This window comes from Monodon monoceros, unplaced genomic scaffold (assembly GCF_005190385.1).
Source record: "Monodon monoceros isolate NGI ecotype Baffin Bay Population unplaced genomic scaffold, NGI_Narwhal_1 Super_Scaffold_7, whole genome shotgun sequence".
Classification (NCBI taxonomy): domain Eukaryota; kingdom Metazoa; phylum Chordata; class Mammalia; order Artiodactyla; family Monodontidae; genus Monodon; species Monodon monoceros.
Window position 1 is genome coordinate 54,911,326 of NW_021703784.1, and position 22,066 is coordinate 54,933,391.

The 22,066-nt window shown below is 54.3% G+C and overlaps 1 protein-coding gene across 2 annotated transcripts in view; it reads right to left on the bottom strand.

Moving 5' to 3' along the window:
* Window positions 1-2,448: 2,448 nt before the first annotated feature.
* Window positions 2,449-22,066, bottom strand: part of DGAT2 (diacylglycerol O-acyltransferase 2) — a 31,175-nt gene continuing 11,557 nt past the window's right edge. Inside the window, exons 2-8 of one of the 2 annotated variants that reach the window (XM_029208183.1) lie at window positions 18,919-19,047; window positions 13,092-13,199; window positions 12,628-12,698; window positions 6,257-6,461; window positions 5,496-5,670; window positions 4,478-4,680; window positions 2,449-2,753 (exon numbers count right to left, since the gene is read on the bottom strand). In XM_029208183.1, coding sequence (XP_029064016.1) covers window positions 2,599-2,753; window positions 4,478-4,680; window positions 5,496-5,670; window positions 6,257-6,461; window positions 12,628-12,698; window positions 13,092-13,199; window positions 18,919-19,047 — 1,046 coding nt within the window. In that variant the 3' untranslated portion in view covers window positions 2,449-2,598. Of the gene's footprint in view, window positions 2,754-4,477; window positions 4,681-5,495; window positions 5,671-6,256; window positions 6,462-12,627; window positions 12,699-13,091; window positions 13,200-15,171; window positions 16,161-18,918; window positions 19,048-22,066 lie in introns of those variants that run through there. The other variant, XM_029208184.1, reaches the window with a different exon arrangement.

Below are 22,066 nucleotides of genomic sequence, written 5' to 3' on the forward strand. Positions count from 1 at the left end.
AGGAAATGTCTTCCCTCTAACCTGGGCTCTGTGGCCTGAGGCCTAAGACCTGCTTGGAGCTACAGAATCTAGCCTCTGTTGGCCTCCAGGGCACCTCTTCTCTGCCCTGCCCTCCTCCCCACCGAAAAACTCTGGAGAAGCCAGCTCCCTGCCCTTCCATGGGAAGCCCCACTGCAGACCTCTCCACCACCACCTCTCAGTGGTTCAACTCAGCAGCCTCCCCAATTTGCACTTGCTGCTCTGCCCTTCAGCTCCTTCCTGGCAAATTTCCAGTCACCCATTGAGTCCCAGCTCACGCTGGGGCCCCAGATCAATGAGGCACCCCAGGTTGGATTAGGGGCCTCTCCATCACAGCTCTGACCACCCTGCATATCCTCAGCTGTTTCCAATGTTTGTTTCTGCTCCCACGCAGCCAGCTCACAGCTTCTGGCCCAGAGGAATGGTCCCTGAGGTGAATGGTAAAGACAGGCATTAGGTAGTGGGAAGTGGGAAAGTCACTTTAGTCTCAGGTGGGAAGGGTTCCCCCAGGTACTTGGTACTCATTGAACTGAATGGAATTAGAACAGAGAGAGGTGGCATGTTGTGAGATCCAGGTGTGGTATGAAATCACTAGAGTGACAGCGGGCCAGGCCTCCCTCTTTGTGGTATAACTGAGGCCAGGGGCAAGGAACATGGTTGAGTGATCCATATGGACCTTTCTAGCTCAGCTATTCTAGGACCTTACAGCAGGACAGTAGCCTTTACCACAGGTGGAAGGCAGCTGTGAAGGGGCTCCAGTGAGCCCTGCCTCCTGGTGTTCACTCCGTGTGTAATCCTCAAGAGTGTGAGCTGGACCTAGTGACTTGCATCTAATGGAGAGAATATGGCAAAAGGGATAGGTTGTCACTTCCAAGATTAGGTTATAGAAGGCTGTGGCTTCTGTTTGCACTCTCTCTGGTTCTTCTTGCTTACTCTCTCTGATGCAGCCAGCTGCCACGCTGTGAGCTACTCTACAGAAAGGCCCGTGTGGCAAGGAACTGGGAGTGGCCTCTGGTCAAAGCCAGTGAGGAGGTGAATCCTGCCAACAGCCAAAAGAACGACCTTGGAAGTGGATCCTCCCCTGTCAAGCCTTGGGATGATCACAGCCCGGCTGATACCTTGATTGCAGCCTTGTGTGAGACCCTGAAGCAGAGGGCCCAGCTAAGCTGTACCTTGATCACTGACCCTCAGAAAGTGGACACTGTTGTTTGCAGCTACTAAGTTCTGTCTTTTTTTATTTTTGGCTGCGCTGCAGTGGCATGTGGGATCTTAGTTCCCCAACCAGGGATGGAACCCGTGCCCCTTGCATTGGAAGTGCAGAGTCTTAACCACTGGACTGCCAGGGAAGTCCCAACAGCCACTAAGTTGTGGAGTAATTTATTACACAGCAATTAATAACTAATACACCACATAGGGCCATGTGGGCCAAAGAAGCAAGGGGGAGAGGGCTCAGCAGGCAGCCCCGTGGGGGCGGTGGTCTCCCCAAGTGTCAGCAGCAAGATGCAGATGCGGCCCCTGCAATAACTCATAGAGGACACTCATTTTCATTTATTCATTTAGGAATATACAAAAGTCTGACATGGTATAATGATCTCATCAAGAGAAAACAGAATACACAAAGGACTAGATTTCCTCCCTGGCCCCCTCTCAGAAAGGCACAAATATATGAGGTTTGGGTTCGGGGAACTTCTGTTCTGGACCAGTCTGCTGCTCAGAAGGCCAGGTCCCTCTGGGAACAGGAAATGGGACCCCTCGCCCACATCCACTACTGAGGGTGTGGGTTAAGCAAACCTAGGCCACTGAGAAGTATGTGATTTAGGCCAATGCAGGGTCTGTGCTGGGTCCATGTCATCAGCTCCCTGAGGAAAACCAGCACTCCAACCAGAACATGGTGGGGCTTGATAATCCAAGAGATGATTAAACCGGACAGCTTCATTCCCCAGCCTGGGATCACCGCCACCTCCATCCTCTCTCTGGAGGCCAGTCCAGGCTCAGATTTCAGAGACTGGGGCCGTGGGGGGTGGCAGAAAGGAGAATTGAGCTTGAATATTCCAGACGTTTATCCCTGAGCTCTTGAAAATGGGGACCCCTGTTGCCTCTGAGTCTTCCCCTTGGCAGAAGCAGCTGGTCGTGCAGTCAAGCGTGGGGTAGCCGGCCGTAGAGATGTTTGTATTAGAGGAAGCTTCTGGCCCCTCATCCCCCAGGGACAAAGGGCAAATAATCTAACTGGCCTGAGTCACTAATGGCTGTCCTCCTTCCCCAGTTAACCAGGACTGAGTTTTCTCTGTAATTTTGGGAAGGGGAGAAGAGGGGTTGGTTGAGAAACCATAAAGGCCCAGATGGGTCAGCCACCACCTAGAACAGGACAAATTGGAAGTGAAAGAGCTTGAAACATTCACTTTTTCCTTCTTAAAAAAAGACCTAACATTGTAATGGTTTAACAAAATTATTATAATTTCTTTTAAATAACCCACAGACACCCATGACGCTTCCACATTTACAGAACAAAAAGCACTAGAGAACTTGGTAGAAAACGATTTGCAGCTGGTTCCTCCCAGAAGCTGTCCCCCGCGGACAGGCTCAGTTCACTTCCAGGACCTCGGTCTCCGGGAGGCCGAACTTGGTCTTGTGCTGGTTGAAGAGCTTCACCAGGGCTTCCACGTACATGGCGTGGTACAGGTCGATGTCCTGCTGGGTCGGGTGCTCCAGCTTGGGGGTAGTGATGGGCTCACCCACTGCAGGGATGGGGCAGAGGCCTCTGGTTAGTCAGTGCCATTCGGTCCACGCTCCCTGGGCATCCACCATAATGCTGATGGTAGCGACCCTGCGCTACTTGCCAGCCGCCTGTCAGGAACTGTGCTGAATGTGCTCCATTGCAGGCTGTCCCTTTTACAGGTGAGAAGACTGGGGCCCAGGGGTACGGGAAGGGACCTGCCCAAGGCCGCATAGCCACTAAACAGCAGATAGGATCAAGTCCAGCTGTACCCACAGTACTCAGCTGGGAGCTCCTCTGAGAGGTGTGGGATCAGGTAATGGCTTTGCTTTTGCCCTGCTCTGGGCACATCACTTCACCTCTCTGCGCTTTAGTTTCCTCACCTATCACATGGGGATCCTTCCTTGTAGGGCTATGCCACAGCAATGAAAACCCAGAATCCTAACCACTAGGACACCAGGAAACTCCCCAGTTTTCCATTCTTAAGGTGAGGAGCAAACTCCTTCACGCCGTCCACTAGACCCCGTCCCTCTCCAGCCACCCTGTGCATGGAAATGTCCCTGCTGCCTCACAGACGTCAGACCTGGTATGGGATTTGTGTGTAACAAGAGTCAAGGGTGAGTCTGGATCGTGTGACCTAAAATGCAGGAAGTTGATCTCTCTGGAAAAAGTACAAAGCAAAACATCTGGCCCTGATAAGAACTCAAAGTATCTATGTGAGCTTTGGCCCCTGAAGTCCATGGCTTGCGGCCTCCATGCTCTTATGTGATCTCTAGGTTGTGAACCATTAACAGATGCACACAGACACACATACTCCTACAATAGATAACTCTTTGGAATCCTCTAAATTGTCTCATATGAACGCAAAACAACACAGCTGGGGGCGAAGTGCAGCCAGTTTTTTTGCTACGCTTCTCACAGGCTTCTGCTCCAGGCATATTGATTTGCATCTGTTCCTCAAAAATCTATACAGTCTTGCTGCGGGAACCTCATTTAGGCTATTGTTTCTGACAAAAAGTCTCTTCCTCCCCTCTTTTTCAGGATAATTCCTATTCAGCTAATAGTGTAAGAGTCACAGGGACTTCCCGGTGGTGCAGTGGTTAAGAATCCGCCTGCCAATGCAGGGGACACGGGTTCGAGCCCTGGTCCGGGAAGATCCCACATGCCGCGGAGCAGCTAAGCCCGTGCGCCACTACTACTGAGCTCGTGTGCCACAACTACTGAAGCCTGTGTGCCTATAGCCCATGCTCCACAACAAGAGAAGCCACCATAATGAGAAGCCCGTGCACCACAACGAAGAGTAGCCCCCGCTCGCTGCAACTAGAGAAAGCCCGTGCGCAGCAACCAAGACCCAACACAACCAAAAGTAAAACAATAAAATTATAAAAAAAAAAAAAAAGAGTCACCTCCTCCCTGGGGCCCATTATCACCCTCCAGAGCACCCTGCATGTCCTCCTCACACCCCCTATTGGTCTTTGCTGTAAGGGGGTCTTCCCTGATAGACTTGGGCTCTGAAAACACAGAATTGCTGAGTCCTGTTTTCTCATCTAGCACAGCTTAGCTCGTGGTAATGGAACTATCCCCTATCCCTCTCCCGCAACGATCATTCCCATCAGCACCCAAACAGGTCCACGTCCTCATGGTTCAGAGCATGGACATCAGAGCCAGGGATGGATTTGAATCCTAACTCTGCCACTAAACTAGCTGTGGCACCCGAGTTCAGGGTCTGGAGGAAGAGGGGCTCACCCACGGTGGTGATGGGCTTGGAGTAGGGCACCAGCCCCCAGGTGTCGGAGGAGAAGAGGCCTCGGCCATGGAAGATGCACGGGGCGAAGCCAATGTACTTCTGGAACTTTTTCTGGACCCATCGGCCCCAGGAGCCCTCCTCAAAGATCACCTGCTTGTACACCTCATTCTCCCCGAAGGAGTAGGTGGGAACCAGGTCGGCTCTGGAAGGGAGAGGCCAGGGTCTGTCATAGCCCAATCACTGGCTTCAGTTCCTCCTGGCGGCCCTAGAGGCCCCAGACGCCAGCCAAACTCCCCTCCGTCAGGGGTGTACAAGAGTCACCCGGGGGACCCCAAACCACATGTCCCCTCACTGCCAGATGGGGACAGGCCCTCTGCCCCTGTTAGTGACTGGGGAGCATGTCAGGGCTTCACAATGTGGCCCTGACCAGGTCACTATAGCCTCACTCGGTTTTCTCAAGTGGAAAATGGGGATGGCATCCCTGCAGGATTTTGCAGGAGAATCAAACGGGACCATAGAAGTAAATGCACTTTGTCCAGTGAAATGTGCTGAACAGGTGGCTATCCAGAATGTACCCCTAGAAAAGGTCAGAGAGATCCAGGCTGCCTAGCTCCTCTCTGCCTGTCCCCAGGGTTACCCCTCCAAGAAGCCTTCCTTGATATTTCGGGCCACAACACCCTCCTTCCTGGCCTTTCGCTCTCCTAGCTGCATGACACGCTCTGGCCCTGGGGCACAGTGCTGCCTCTGGGCTTGGCTGGCCTCTCAGCCCACCTGCCAGGGCCCAGGAGACCCAGGCTGCATCTTCGCCCACTCGGCCGCCCAGCCTGAGCTTGGGCAACCCTGGCCTGAACCTCTGGGCTCCAACCTCCCCTTCCCCACAGGATAGCTAACCCCCTTCTCTGCCTTCCTGGGGTCTGGGTTCCGCCTTCAGGAGGCAAGGAGCTGCTGCCCTGGGCTGCGCAGAACTGTTGACAGGTGTGTGCGTGCGCGGGCACACGTGTTCTGGGAGGCACTCACCCATGGCGCAGGGCCAGTTTCACAAAGCCTTTGCGATTGCGCAGGGTGACTGCGTTCTTGCCGGGCATGGAGCTCAGGGACTCGGCCGCGCCCCCCACCACGATGATGATGGCATTGCCGCTCCCATTCTTTGAAAGCAAGTAGTCTATGGTGTCCTGGTTCACAGGGCAGATGCCTGGGGAGTGGAGGGGGGACACACAGTCAGGGCTGCCCATGGATGCACTCCCTACCCCCTGCATATGGTCAAATATAGACAGAGCCGTGGACCTGGGTCCCAGACCTAATCCAGCCACTTGGAAGTATGGCCCCACGTAAGCCATTCTTTTTTCTGAGCCTCAGCTTACTTATCTGTAAAGTGGGGACAATGACACAAGGTTGTTTAGGGAATGCATTCATTTGGCAAACGTTCCCTGAGGTCCTAACTGTGTCATGCTGGTGCCAGGTGCTAGGGAATCCCAGTAAGTCAGGCTGGTGGGGATCAAGGTGGGTGGATAATGAGAGTCATGGACGATGATTAAGTCGTGCAAAGGGCAGCACAGGGGCTGGGGATGCCCAGAACAGGGGTCAGAGAAGGCTTTCTAGGGAAGATGTTATCCTAGTTGAACCCTGAAGATTGTATGAACAGCTCTCCCACTCAGCCCTGACCCACTGTGCCTCAGCAGACCACGTCTCCAACACAGGACCAGACACCAGGGCACGGTGGGTTGGCTTCCTGGCCAATGGAGTGGCTCAGGCAGGGACACGCAGAGGTGGATTCTCACCTCCAGACATCAGGTACTCCCTCAGCACTGGCATCCGGAAGTTGCCGGCCAGCGTGGCCAGGTAGGGCCTTATGCCGGGGAACTTCTTGCTCACTTCTGTGGCCTCCGTGCTGAAGTTGCAGAAGGCACCCAGGCCCATGATGCCATGGGGGTGGTATCCGAAGATGTAGTTCCTGGTGGTCAGCAGGTTGTGTGTCTTCACCAGCTGCAGGGAAGACCTCAGGTCAGAGGAAGCTGGCCAACAGAGGAGTACTGGGGCACACCCAGAGGTAGGGGAGGCACTAGGTGTGCCCGGGCCCCTGGAAGCCTGGGCCTGAAGGACTGGACTGACTCTCTCCTCCGACCTCAGACTCTCATCACTGGGTTCTCAGTGCCGGGTACTTGCAAGTCACCATTTGGACTTCGAGTCCCTGGGAAGGGGGTGGGAAACTTTCTCCCTCATTCCCCTTATTTCTCCAGCCGAACACATTCCCAGGTCCTCTTAATTGCACTCTGCCAGCCTCCTGCATTCCCTCCCTCTGGGCCCATCCTCCTCACCACAGCCAGAGTGACTGCTCTAAAACCCCAGCGCAACTCCTGTCACTCTCAGATAAAGAGGGATGTCCAGCTTCCACTGGCATAAAGTCCAAGTCCCTTTCTTTGGCCAGAGAAGGGACAGTGCGGCTGGCCTGAATGGAAACCTCCTTCCAGACAGCCAGACTCAGCTCAGGCTCTGATGCAGGGAGCAGAAGGACAGGCCACAGCCCTTGTGCCAGCCACACGGTGGGCAGGGGAGGTCAGCTGCACAGCTGGAGTCGCTCACCTGCGGTGCTATCAACAAAGCTGTCCTGGATGCTGTAAAGAATGGTTGGCTTCCCGCCCTGGGACTGGCGGCTTGGACGGTGGGTTGGATGGTGCAAAGTTTCCCTAAACCCTGAGCAGCAAGAGGCACCGACCCAGTATTACAGGAAACATGATGGGGTGGAGGGTGCTGAGAGGGATGGAGAGGATTGGCATCTTGTTCAGAAAAACATCACTTTCTTTTAGGATTAGAAAACTAATGAATAATCAGAGAATTTTAAAAATATGGGAAAGTAGGGAGAAAATCCAAAGCACCTGTCATACCGCCAACCAGATAAACCGCTCTGACTCTGTTGAGCTTTTTTTCTACTCAAATAGACAAATGTTCTTTTTAAAAAACCACAAAACTGAGGTCATATGGTTGATATGATTTTGAAATAATTACCTCCCAAGCATATCATAGCTATTTTTCCTTATCAAAATCCCTCAGTAACATGTCTTCTCATGGTTATGCTACATGGAATAGAATTGTAATCAAACCCTGACTGACGGGCCTTTAAAAAGCTTCTAAAATTTCCCTCAGAAATAATGCTTCCATAAATACCTTATTTTTGTCCTCATGTCTGCTTGCATTCTTGAGACAAACATCAGGAAAGACAGTACCCGGGCCAAAGGGTATGACCATTTTGGTCCGGTGGGCTGCCCTGCCTCTGGAGAAGTGGCACTGATGACATTCCCACCTGCAGTGCTTCAAGGTTCCCCCTGCCCTGCGCTGGTGCCAGCTGGAGCAGAGCCCCTGGCCACCGGCAGAATGTCAAGAGCCTGGGTTTTCTATGATTCCAGATTTGGGAACTCCCTGACTGAGGGAAGAACCTCGCGCTCAGTTTGGGGGGCGTGGGGTGCTGGTGGTTGGCCTCCGGGAAACTGAAATCTGAATCTTCAGGTGATGGAGGCCAGAAGGGGATGGGAGTGAGGGTGGCTGGCACCCCTCCCAGCTCTGTAACTGCCCGTATGTGTGACTGTGAGAAAGACACCCTGTGTCGTACCCTGTTGCTTGGGGCATTTGTACCCTTTGTCCCGTTTTGCCTTTGGCGAGCAGATTAAAGCTGCTCAAAACCCCAAGTAATCGTTAGCTGCCCACCACATAAGTGGGGCAGAGCAGCGGCTGAATCCACGGCCAGCGCGGTGGGGGAAGCCCAGCTTTCCACGCGCTTCGAGAAGTGGTTGTTCTGAGGTTTTGCCGCAGAGAGCACGTCTGCCCTACCGCATTAGCTCTCGGGAAAGCCAGAAGGAGAAAGCACCCTGTCCCGGTTTCCACGGGCGAGGAAGGCGCTGAGGTGAGAGCGGAGGCAGCCAGTACCGCGTTGGAAACTTGCTCCTGAGTTGATGGCTGGGCCTGGGAGCCCCCAGCACAGGATGGGCTGGAAGACCCCGGATCTGGGCCATTCCTTTGATTACAAGGTAGAGACTAAGACCTAGAGAAAGGAGTTGCTGCTTCCCCGGAGGTCACAGCAAATCATCCTCCACCTCTAGACTAGGCCACCCAGCTGTGCTTTTCCCTGGACCTGGGATACGGATGGGCCACCTGGCGGAACCCTAGCTAGCTCTTTAAATCGTTTCCTCCCTCCCCCAAGCCTCTATCTGGTGGGACATTGGTTAAATGAGGTGCCGTGGGGCACAGTGCAGGTTAATGGCCCTTGGTGCAGCACCCAGAAAAGGACGGGCCCCTGATACGGCTTTGATCTGTCTTCATGCCACACTCCCCTCGCCATGGGTGGACAGAGTGTCCATTCAGGAGGGAGGAGGAAGGACACTGCTGATGAAGGCTCTGTTGACATACCTGCTCTCGTGTCCCCTGACTGTTTACCCATGGCAAAGTCTCAGCCCAAGGGGTTGCCCAGGTCAGGCTTGCTGGCTGACATGAGCCTGGGACACATTCCTGGCAAGTCACCCCTCCCACCCTGCCTCCCCGGGCAGGTAGGGTGTTCAGATAGCCTTGTCCCAGCCTGGCACCATACAGAGGAGGAAACTCAGAACCAGAGAGGAACGAAGACTCGCCTAAGCTGACACAGTGGGGCACCACGGCAGGGGAACAAAGGAATGAGAACACAGGTCCTGAACCAGACACAGCCTTGGTTTCTATACCAGCCCTGCTACTGACTTGCTTTGTGACCTTGGGACAGTCCCTCCTCTCTGGGCCTTGGTAGGTCCATCTGTGAAATGAGGCAGTTGGACAGATAGGTGACTATAAGCTCAGAGAGTGTTTCCTAGTCTCTTCTCCAAAGATCCTGCCCATCTCTCGAGGAGAGGTGACCCGGGCACTGCCCACTCCTCTTCCAGGTAGCTGGTGGTCCTGGTGGCTGCTGTTAACACGTGAGCCCCACCTCTGCTGGGAGAAGGGATGCTCTCTGGGCCAGCTGAGCTGCCCTGGTGGCAAAGAGCAAAGAGCTTCACCAATAAGGGAGTGGGGAGGGGTGGGTGGGCACAGTTAGAAATCATTACCCAACCATTGGCAAGAGGCTGGGAAAAGGGGGTGGGACAGGAGGGTCATACACGACTCCACAGAGCGTCAGCCCTGACATCAGGTCACTAAGGCCAAACCCTCCACGCACAGAAGAGGAGCCTGAGGCCCCAAGGGGCAGGGGCTTGGCCAAGGTCAACCAGCAGCAAGCACAGAGCCCAGGTTGAGGCATAAATGCCTCAGGCCCAGCTTGGCTTTGGTCCTGGTGCCTAGGGGCCCTCCCAGGGCCAGCTCACATGTGTCACGTGGCTCCAAATCCCAGCTGTCTTCTTGGAACAGAGGTGAGATAAGGGACAGGGGGTTTTGTTTTGGTTCTTTGGGAAGGGCAGAGATCAGTGAGGAAGGGTACCTGTCTGTCCCAGCACTGACCAGCGGTCATCAGGTCATCCTGTTCTGGATGGGGGGAGCTACTGGCCTTGAAGAGGTTTCCTGAGGGGCAGGCCACTCTGGGGCCTGGCCCCCAAGGTAAGGGCCCTAGCAGAGAGAAAGAGTACATAATCCCTCACATCCAACCATAATTTACCACTTTTTATCATATGAGCAGCTCCATTTTACAGATGAGGGTAATGAGGCTCAGTGAGCTTGAGAAAGCATGCCCACGGTCCCATGGGCAGAAAGTGACAGAATCTAGCAAGATCCATTAGAGGGTGAGCCCAGCCAAGGGCAGGGACCAGGGCTGACTTCTGTGTCCCCATCAGGGGCCCAGCAGTACACGGGGAGCAACAGTGCTGGCCAGTGAATAGAGTGACAGGCCAGGACCTCAACCCAGGTCTCCAACAGCAAAGCAGAGAGAGGAAGACCCACGGAGTGGGGCTCGATCCAGTGAGGAAGTCTGGGATTGGATCTTTCGCAGAGAAACAGGCAGTAGGGATCCAGTGGGAAAGAACCTGGGGCCTGGATTCTAGTACTAGCCTTGGCATGGAGTCGCTGTGCAATTGGGACCAGTCCTTGCCCCTCTTTGGGACTCAGTTTCCTCACCTCCAAAATGAGAGGGTTGGGTCCTATGATGCAACATCCTCCCAGCAACAACAGCCTTGGATTCCTTGCAGCCAGAGAGATGGGGTCAGGGAAAGGGAGGAGCAGGAATCCTGACCCTAAAGGTCCTGGGAAAACTGGGCTCAGGCTGGAATGGGCAGAGGGAGCTGGTCCTGTGAGTGCAGCGGAGAAATGTAGGGCTACCTGGCCACCTCCCCCAGGCAGCACGCCAGGATGTCTCAGTTGCTGACTCACAACAGCAAACATACACCACCCTGTGTCATGCACACTTCCGCATGCACACACGCTGCCTTCACTTTCAAACCCCACCGATTTCTGCTGGGTTACCTCAGCAGCTAGGGTGTGCCGGGGCTGGGGTGCTGAGTGAGCTGGCTAGGCAGGTCTTTCCCCTGCAGGGAAAACCTTCAGGATTCTGCCAGAGTTACCCACAATCCACCAGCGTCACCAACATGCACCAGGGCCCAGATGCCTCTGCCCTGCCAACCTAGCTTGCAGACCACCAGCAGGGGGTCTGATAGAATGTTAACTGAAAGCCAGACCAAGCCACTTTTTATCTTGTCAGGACCTTGAGTTTGGCCCCAGAGAAGGCAGGTGCTCAGAAGACCAGTGTGGGGGACCCAGAGCAGCCAGCGGTGCAGGAGGAAGGAAACCCAGAGATCAACTTGGTCTAAACCAGCTTCATATGGGGAGACTGCACCCTGGCTTCACCCAGGGTCTGACTGCCCTGCTTTTCCTGCCTCTGTCCTCCAAGCCTGAGAGAAGCCTGAGGACTCGTCCAAGCTTATTTCCTACAGCTCTGCTGCATAGGGACGCAGCATGCTGTGGTGGGAAGAACCCAGACTTTGAGGCAAGACAGCAACTGGAATCTTGGCTCAACCCCCTATTAGGCTCATTCTGCTGTGCTACTCTCTGACCTTCAGTTTCCTCTTCTGTAAAAATGGGATAAAATTAATACCCGCCTTACAGGGTACTGTGAGGGTTAAAGGACAGACTCCTTGGGGGAAAGTGCTGGTTCCTAGAAGCCTGCCAATAAATGGAGATCCTCCCTCTCCACTCCACCTACTCACCATCTGCCACATCCCAGGCTTCTTCTCAAACTCAGGTGCTCTCATTGTCTTCCCTGCCCCTTCAGTGCTACTTAGCTTCAGGACGGAGTTCCAGCAGCAGTGCCTCCAGAAGCCTTCCCCAAGCACTTCTGCAATTAGGGTCTCACTCTCCATTCAGTGCCCACCAAATTTTCTGGGCCCTAATTCCCATGGCCAGGACCCCCAGTGACCTACCCATGACTGACTGAGGGAAGTGATATTTCTGTAAGAGCTTCAGAAGGAAAGAAAGCCCCTCACACCTTTTGCTATCCTTGGTTCAGCCCAGATGAACTTGGACTACCTTAGTAGTATTGCTCCTGATAAATCACTTCCTTTTTTTTTTTTTTAGTTGCGCCTTGTGGCTTGTGGGATCTTAGGTCCTGACCAGGGATTGAACCCAGGCCACAGCAGTGAAAGTGCTGAGTCCTAACCACTGGACCACCAGGGAATTCCCAATCACTTCCATTTTAAGTTATGACTTTAATATTCACTGAAAGGCAGAGAAGCAATGGCCATAATATCTGCTATTATACCTGCTCCTTACATCACCCAGGATCTCAGTATCTGAAACACCTTTTAGATCCAAATGCTAGAACAACTCTTGTTTCCCCAAGGAATAAATAAACTTCTTCCTTTCCCAAAATGAGGACCAATAACTATCATGTTTCCCTTTTTGCCTTGGCTGCCAGGAAGCTCAGAGGTGACCATGAAGCTCAACCACTGCAACTCTGTTGACCCTTATGGGTGAAATACTTGTATATTTTCCCCGAATTCCTGATTTTTCTTTTTACCTGGTATAGCATTATACGTATCCTAAATTGCCTCAAATCCTGCATAAAGTGGGGTAGAGTATCAACAGATGCTCATAGTGGGAGATGTCACATGGTTCAACCCAGCACATGTGGTCACTGTGCATGGGTGGGTTAAGGCTTGAAGTCAGATTTCCCATCCATTCCCACCCTCCCAAGATAACACCCACAAGTCTTTACCTGGATGGGAAAGTAGTCTCGAAAGTAGCGCCACACAGCCCAGTTTCGGACCCACTGTGACCTCCTGCCACCTTCCAGTGAACAAAATACAGTGTTGGGAAGGAGTAGGAGTGGGAGAGAGTGATGTTCAGGCAGAGCCACTGTGAACCCCTGAGCTAGGTGACCAGCGCCCTATGCAGCGTCCTCCTCCCTCCCCATGGGCCCCTTTCCAAGTTCATTCCCTCACGTTTTGCAAACCCTGGATTGAGTGTGAGCTCCATGAGGACCACTATGTGACCTTAGAGCCATTATTAACCTCCCCCCCTCCCTCCCCATCCAGAACCACAGCCTGGCTTAGCCCAATGCTATTCACATAGTAGGTGCTAAGTAAAAAAGGGGTAGCACCCATGATGAGGAACTTCAGCTTGTGCAGGAGGGAGTGTCCCGAGGGCGAGGGGGTCGGGCAGGGTGACTTGTGCTCTTACCTTTCTTGGGAGTGTTCCAGTCAAACACCAGCCAGGTGAAGTAGAGCACAGCAATGAGCCAGCAATCGGTGCAGAACGTGTACATGAGGATGACGCTGCAGGTCACTCCTGGGGGGAGGCAGAAGGCTCCCGGTCAGGCCTGTCCTCCCTGGGTGGGCTTCAGTCCCCTCTGGGCATGGGGTCACCAAGTGACTGAGTGTTTACCATGGCACTAAGCTAGGCACAGCTGGGGCCCCGGGCAGAGGGGGCCCACAGCCATGGCAGGGGGCAGGGTAGGGGGGCAGGGGAGGAGCCGGCTCACGGGGACACGAGCCTCATTTCCTAGGCTCTGATGGGCTGTCACGGCATCGAGGGGCACGTGGGCTCCATGTTGTCTGGGCAGCAGTGCCAGAGGTGGTGGATCTCTTGTGAAGCTGTCCTTAGAGCTGTTCTTTCTGCCCCTCCTGGCATGTTCTCCCCACCCGCTTGTCCAGCATAGTGACTGTGGATGAGGGGAGGGACCTGCCAAGTGCCTCTATGTCTCAGGACTTGGGATGAGTCACTGTCTCAAGCGTGGGGCAGCATGACTTTTACCCCATTTTAGAGATGAGAACACTGAGGCTCCAGGGGGAGGTAACTTGCCCAAGGTCACCCAGCAGGAATGAGGCAGAGCCAGGATTCAAACTCAAGTCTGACTATTAAGTCCAAAATCTGCACCAGGCTTTAGAGATTCACTAAAAATTAGAAGCCCCAGACTGCCACTGGAGGGACCTGGGAGAGTGGGATTCCTGCCCCAGGAGGAGGGCTGGCCCCCTTCCAATATAACCAAGCACCAGGCAGTCCTAGGCCAAAGCCCAGAGCCCATCAGTCCCTCTCTCAAAACCCCCAGCAGGACACTTGAAGACTCCCTGGGACCAGCTTCCAGTGGTCCCTTTATTCTGGGCCTGCCGGCCATAAGGTTGAATAACCTGGCACAGAAAGCCCTCATCAGAGCTTCTATCCTTCCAATTTTTACCGAGCCTTCAAGGCTAAGCTCAGACCTCACCTCAGAAACTGTTCTCCGGTATCATACTGTCCTCCCACACGGACCTCTCACCTCTGAATTCTCCACACTAGCTGGGTCACATCTTCTTTGCCCCCTGTCACTTAGCACAGGACCAGGGACAACAGGTACTCATGCTTGGGAGAAGCATGGCCTCCGTCCAGCATCCCCTCCACTGCCTAGGAAGGGAAGCCAACCCTGGTTGTAGGCACACCCTCTGGTGGGCGTTGCACTAGTCACGGGTGCTCTAGGGTTGCCTGGCTTTGGATTTCATGCTCTCTTCTTCCCACCGTGCTCAGCCTCCTCTGGTTTCCCGAGGGAGAGGGGAGGGCCGGACACAGACACTCCATGAGGCTAAGGGCAGGAAAATGGTGGTCCCTTGTCATCCACAACACGGTCCTGTTCTAAGCCTCTGAGCTAGCCTCTCCCCAAGGTAGCTAAAAGTGGTACAACTATCTTGGGAGAGGCGGTGAACATAGAGTGGCCAGGTGTCCAGTTTTTCAGGACCAGCTCAGGAGTGTGACGTCACAGACAGGGAAGGTGAGTCTCTAGGGAAGCATTTGCAGCCTGTAAAACCCTGTTAAAGGCAAACTGTGAAGTACTGGAGGCAGCTTGGTGAATGGCTGTGACTAAGTTAAGACCACTTACAAAGTCACTCACATTGTTGAGCAGTTTGCCTCTGGTCCCCATTCTTAGGCCTAGAAAAGGGGTCACAAGCCCCCTAGACTCCACAGGTATCCAAGCGCCTTCAGCGGCTAGATGGATGCTCCGGGTGGGCCTGGGCAGGGCCATGAGGTTCAGGCTAGGGTCTGAGCAGCCGAGAAACCCAGCTGCCATCAAACGCCTAACTCTGGCTGGGGGGTAGCGGGATCAGAGGGGGCAGAGCCCCAGGCTGCCCTGCCCAGATGTCTGGGCTCTCTGGGAAAGTGGGAGTCCCTTCCTACTGTCCACACTCTGGTGCTAAGGCAGCCTGGGAGGAGGAAAGAGAACAGATGGAGAGCCCAGAGACAGCACTGCAGTTCTGGACTTCCTCAGCTGGGGGGCCCCGCTCCCTCTCACCCCTGTGTGTCCACAGCCCCATCATCTGTCTCATCGTTATCTGCGTCCCCCATTAGACTCCTTCCAGCAGACGGCCCTTCAGCCCCTGAGCTCCTTGGGAGCTGGAACCAGGTCAGATGAGCTTCTCCAGCCCTAGCAACCAACACAGGAAAGGTTTATTGAGCAAAAATGAATTACACCCACCAAACAACCTGCCTTTCTCAGAGTCTAATCCCAGTACTATGAACTGGGCTCCCTGATCTATCCCTGTAGATCATGCGGCTGCAGCAGGAACCAACCCCCCTGGGGCCAGGAGATGCAAACAACTTCTGGCTCCACATGCGGAAGGTTCAGGACCCACCTTTACAATCACCCCACCCCACACATCATGGTCAAGCTGATGATTCAAAACTCTGCTCCCCAAGGCCCGTTAGCGGGCAGCCTATGGCTGCTCACTGCAGGGACGCAGCAGTGGAGCCCAGGAAGAGCACAGACACGCTCTTCCATGAAGCCGGGGCCCTGCCGCTCACTGGCCACGGCCCATCCCTGAGCCTCGATTTCCAACAGGGTATTGGGAGGACGACACGAGATAGTGTGTAAAGAGGACTTAACACAAACATAAGTGTCCAACCTGGAGATCCATGGACTTGGATAGGGAAAAAAACCAACATCTTAATTTTCACCCATCTCTTATAGAAATTTAATGTTTCCTTCATTTATGTACCAGACCACGGTAGTCTTAGCAGCAGCCCCTGTAGGCAGTGACGCCAATAGAAACCAAAAGTGTTTCCGTATCACATTTATGGCAGTTGGGGATATCTTGAAGAATCATTTATTCTCATCACTAAAGAATTATAGTGGGGGCTTCCCTGGTGGCACAGTGGTTGGGAATCTGCCTGCCAATGCAGGGGACACGGGTTCGAGCCCTGGTCTGGGAAGATCCCACATGCCGCGGAACAACTAAGCCCGTGAGCCACAACTACTAAGCCTGCGCGTCTGGAGCCTGTGCTCCGCAACGGGAGAGGCCGCGACAGTGAGAGGCCCGCGCACCGCGAGGAAGAGTGGCCCCCACTCGCCGCAACTGGAGAAAGCTCTCGCACAGAAACAAAGACCCAACACAGCCAAAAATAAATAAATAAATAAATAAATAAATTTATTAAAAAAAAAAAAAGAATTACAGTGGGATTTCCCTGGTGGCACAGTGGTTAAGAATCCACCTGCCAATGCAGGGGACACAGGTTCGGTCCCTGGTCCAGGAAGATCCCACATGCCGCGGAGCAACTAAGCCCGTGAGCCACAACTGCTGAGCCCGTGTGCCGCAACTACTGAAGCCCGCGTGCCTAGAGCCCATGCTCCGCAACAAAGACAAGCCACGGCCATGAGAAGCCCACGCACCGCAATGAAGAGTAGCCCCTGCTCGCCGCAACTGGAGAAAGCCTGCGCGCAGCAACAAAGAACCAACGCAGCTAAAAAAAAAAAAAAGAATTATAGTAATGATTATGCCTGCTGCTAGATCTTTTTAACGTAATAACAAAAAAGAATGTGTCACTGTATGTGGAATTCGATGTCTTAATGTGTACGTATTTATATTTTAATACCATTGATTTCCTTTGAAATCCAGTGTACTTTGTAGTACACATTTTAAAACTCTGAATAAGGTTTATAGTCTTTACCAGAATACCAGAGGGATCCGTGGCACAAAAATGGAGGAGAGTCACTTTGTTCGAGAGGGAGGCCCATGGGGCCACAGCAGCCTTTGCAACTCCAGGCGAGCGCCTGCCAGTAGATTTGGGTGGCAGCGGGAGCGAGTGGCCAGGGCTGCTCAGGACAATAATTAGCAGCCGCTCAGCACACCTGCCCATCCAAGCAGGCTTGGCTCCCACCTACGCAAGGGCTCGGGAAGATGCCGGGCCGGTCTCGGGGCTGTGGTTAGGCTCGATCTATTATTAACCTACAGCTTGGGGCCAGTCCCTGCCGCATGCTGCACGGGTTGGGGTTCTACCAGCTGCTCAGCGCCCCATCAGCCAAGCCCCGACTCACTAAGACAGTGGGATAGTGGTGGCTTCTGGGTGCAAACGGGGACTAAGGGAGCTGCTACAGCAGACTAGGGAGGGGCTTGGAGGCTGGAGTCCATGGGGTCTTGTTCTGGCCCCATTACTTCCTTCTCATGTGATTCTGGGCTAGGCTCTTCCCTCACTGGATCCCTGCTTCTTATCTGAAAATGGAGGTGTTACATGGTGCTCTCTACTCCCGGGATTCTAAAAATTGGCCAAGCAGGCCAAGTTGGAGGCTTGAGCCCTCAGGGAGCCAGTTTAATTTGCTCTGTTCCCTAGACCAGTGTTTCTTTATCTTGTTGAGGCCCATATGCCTCTGCAAAAATCTGAGGACAGTGATGGTCCTTCACCCCAGAAAAATGTGAACGTACTTTTGCGTATAATTTTGCGCCTAATTTTAGGGGTTCACGGAACCCCCTAAAGCCCGCTTTGGGGCCTCAAGGTGAAGACTGGCTATTTCAGACCAGGTCCACTAATTCCGGACTCCCTGGTGAGTGCTCTGGGCTTCTGCTTAATCCTTAACTCTGCCTCTGAATGAGCTTCACCATCTCGAAGAGTCACAGAACCTCTGTGAGTCCCTATTTCCTCACCTGTGAAGTGGGAAGTCAAGGAAAGACAGACACATCAAGTGCCTGGTCCACTGAGGGGGCTCTATAAATAGCAAGCCCCGTCCCATCCCTCTGCCCTGCCGAGGGAGGGAGGGGCAGCTGCTGCCCTGGAAATGTGGTCTCAGAGGCCGCCACGCCTACAGGGAGCACGCGGCTCAGCACTGACACGGTAATTTCTGATGATCCCCGTTGGCCTGAACGATTCTGAAGAGAGACTCGCTCTACAATGCTCGGCAACAGGTTTGTCTGCCCTGAGGTGCTGGGGAAGTCACTTATTATGCTGAGGACACTGGGACCTGGGGAAGAGGAGAGGCTGCTGGGAGAGCAGGGCCTGGCCCAGGTCAGGGGCCCTTTCCTCCTCCTGGACAACCTATGGTACCCTGACCCCGGTCTGGATGGCAACCCAGGGGACGGGGGCACCAACCTGGACCTGCCGGAGAAGCAACCAAAGCACTGAAGTGGGAGGTGTTGAGAGAGACAAGGAGAAGCCTTGAATGGGCTGCAGGAAGCAGCTGGGGACCATGCTCAGCAGAGGGTGGATGAGGCCTGGGCGGGGGCTCTGAGGGCGCTTCCCGACAGCAGCTCCCTACACTGGGGGCCCACCACGCCCTGGCCCCGTGCGACATGTGAGACAGCGTTTTCCTCACGTTCAAAATGAGGAAACTGACTTTCAGGGAGTTCAAGGAACCTGTGTAAAGTCATAGAGCTTGTTTGTGGTGGAGTCAGGACTCAATCCCAGGACCACACCACCCTAAGGCAAAGCAACATACCTGTGGGAAAATGTCTGCTGGGAGGCAGGGCAGCATGCCTGGGGGTCCTATAGACCCATGCACACGCTTTGGGGGTCCTATAGACCTGGACCCAAATCTGTGTGACTTCGGACAAGTTACTTACCTTCTCTGAGACTTGCGCTTTCTATCTATAAAATGGGAAGCATACCACCACCTCCCAGTGAATCTTGGTGAGTCCTCATGCGTGCCTGGGGTAGAGCACTTGATCGGGGACCCAAAAGGTGGGAGGTGGGAGGATGCTTTTACCCCTCACCTCTCCAACATCTGCTGGGGAGGTGGCCCCGGCCTGCCCTCACCCTCTAAGCCCCGGCTTACCCAGCACGAGGAAAGACAGGACCCACTGGAGTACCGAGATGACCTGTAGCTGCTTTTCCACCTTGGACCTATTGAGCCAAGTGATGGAGAAGAGGTCCTGGAGGGCGGAGAGGATGCTGGAGCCAGTGCCTGCGAAAGAAGAGAGAGGTCAGCCTGTCCACCCTTCCCTCCAGCCTCAGAGTCCCCATCATCAAGCTATCTCCCACAGACACCTTCCTAGACATGAGAGGCGCATGGGCCAACACATCAGACAGATCTGGACTCACATCCCAGCCCTGCCACACAACAGTTTTGTATTGATAATTCTGGGCTGTTCACATGCTTTGCTTCCCTGTGTCCCAGTTTCTATATATACCCAACGGGAATGATGTCCCCCCTCAAAGGGTCATTTTGGAGAACAAACAGGGTATCCAAAGAGGCTAGGGGGAGGCTTGCCATAGTTGCCAGTTTTCTTCCCTCCCCTTCACCCCAATCAAACTCCTGTCTTTATCCTTTATCTGGATCTAGTACAAATATTTAATCTTTGCTCTCTGTGTCTGTGAGGCCAAGGACAGAGGGCCAACATCCAACCTGCAGTGTTTTTTTCCTCCAAGTGTACTTTGCGCACCCCCAATCCTTGACCCACGCCCCACCCCTGTATCTCCAGGACTAATACCCTTTCCCAGTGAGCTGAGCCCTCCTGCCCCACCGCCAACGCCACTGATACCACCTTCAGAGGGATTCACACTTAGAGCTTCATCTCAGTGCCCAAAGCTTGGGGCCCAGAGAGGAACCAGCCAGGAACCACTCTGCTTCCAGTGGCCAGTGAGCTTCGGAACACCGAGGGCTACAATTCTGTTTGCTACCAAGCAAGTGCCAAGCTTATAAGTTAGGACAAGATGTGCCCAGTTAATTGGCTCTGTGGCCGTGGCCCCAGGATGACGCCCTGGACTCCAGTGGCTGATGGGTAGAGGGACCGGAAAGCCTGGTGATTGCAGAAGAGGCAGCGCTGGGGAAGAGCATGGAGGCTCCTGACATAGCCCATTCCTTCCGGCAGCTGGACCAAAGGAGTGCCCCCCTTCAAACCTCCACATGTGCTGAGCCCCAACTGCACGCCCTTTGCTCAGCACATCTTCACCGAGTGCCTACCTACCGTGTGCCGGTCAAACATTCCTTCACACGACCCGCTCTGCCAGGCCCCCCGCTGAGTCACAATCTTGTCCTTGAGGGTCTCGTGACCTTTCACCCTGGCCTACTGCGGAAGTGGGAGGGCGAGCGGTATAAGGGCTTACACTCAAGCCCTTGTGTTTCTTCAAAATCTGTATTTCAACAAGGTTACAGCAGAGATTAGAAAGGGACACAACCCTCATCTGCCGAAAGTTAACAATTACTTTGACTTTCGGGAGGCATGTAAATAACACCAGGCCTCAAGGCAGACACATCAATCCTGGCCCCTTCACCTGGTCTAATGGAGCAGAAGGAGGGGGCTTGGCACGGCAGAAGAGTCGGATCCCAGTGCCAACCGTGGCTCCACTCGCTCTGCGACTTCAGGCAAGACCTCGAGGGCGCACAGCCGTATCCCCAGGGCATGGCACATGCTGGGTGCTCAGCAGCCCCTACCGCCCCCCGGGACACCTGGGGCGGAGGTGGTAGATGTGAACTCACCCAAGCGGATGAGCAGCCTGAGCTACACAGGCGCGCCAGGGGTTTAGCGCATAACTGCTCCTTCGCCCTCTGCGTAAATATCCCACCATCACAGCCGTTTCTACCTTCACACTTTTCCAACACCCCATCCTGGAGCCCGAGGGCCCTCTGGGGTCATCTGGTACAGCCCAACTGAACATTTGGGGACGCTGAGGACAGGAGCAGTGACTCGTCTAGGGTTACCTAGCCAGGGCCAGAACCCAGGATCCCTGCCCCCTGCTCAGGGTACAGCAGGTCCAAGGGTGGCCTGTGCTCAGAAGTGGGGAGAGTGTACTGGGGGAGTACAGGCGGGAGGGAAGTGAGGTCAGGCATAGGCCTGAATCCCAATCCAAGGGCCGGTCTGCCAAGTCATTCCCTAGCCACTGGGAGTGTGCGGGATGAAGGGAAGCAGGGGCCATGGTAGACGAGTCCCTGCCCTGGGTCTGGGGCAGGCTGGGTGCCTTGGCTGCAGAGAGGATAGGATGTTCTCCAGCACCTTCCTACTCAGAGTCTGGTCTCGGAGCTGTTTAGAAATGCAGGGCCCCAGCCTGGATCTACTGAACCAAAATCTGCATTTTAACAGGACACTCAGTCCAAAGTCTTAGGTAGGGTAAGCTCGGGGTGGGGGAAGGATGCAGGGAGGAGCTGGGGGCCTCCACCTTCTACTGGGCAGGGGAAAGAAGGTGATGGAAGGAAAGGCATCAGACATTGTCTCATCCGACCACTTCCTACTGCAAACAGGACCCCAAAGAGTGCTTGAGGAATGTCTGAGGAGTGCTCAGAGAAAGGGCTCTCTAGCCCCTGCCTTTGGGTCAGGACCAACGAACTGGTCGCACCCACTACATGGAGCTCTCCTGCTTTGGAGGTGGGGTACGCATAGTAAGTCCATATTGGTGACACATCCCCCACTGAAACAACTGAAAAATTCTTCCTTGTTTCCTAATCCAAGTCCGTCTGCTATTACAGGTCTCTCACAATTAGCTAAAGTCAGGGTGCAGGAAATGTAGACTGTCTTATTCAACCGTCACCCTATTATCCACACAGAAGAAGAAGGCCTGAAGGGCTCCCACAAGCCCCAGAGCAGCTTGGCCAGAGCTAGGCTTTTCCCACACTCCCCAGTCTGTCCTCCCTGCCTCGGCCCAACTACCGCCCATAGCCCGCGCTGCAACCAACTAGGAAATGCAAAGTCCACTGAGGAGTGGCAGGTGTTCCTGTGGGCGGCACAGTGAGGGGGCTGCCTGGAGGGGGAGGCCGGGAGGGTGCTGCCACTCTGTGTCCCTCAGGCCTGGGCCCACTCGGCTGCCTCCTGGCCAGACCATCCCGACCTGGCTGACCACAGAGCCCAGCCCTGGGAGCTGGCCTGCCCAGGATGCTGAACCACAGGCCCAGTGGAAGCCCCCTGTGGATCTAAGAAATATCCAGTCATTGCTCCCCTGCCTAGAAAGCCGCTCCTTGCCTTGCCCACCTGATGACCCCCAACAATGAG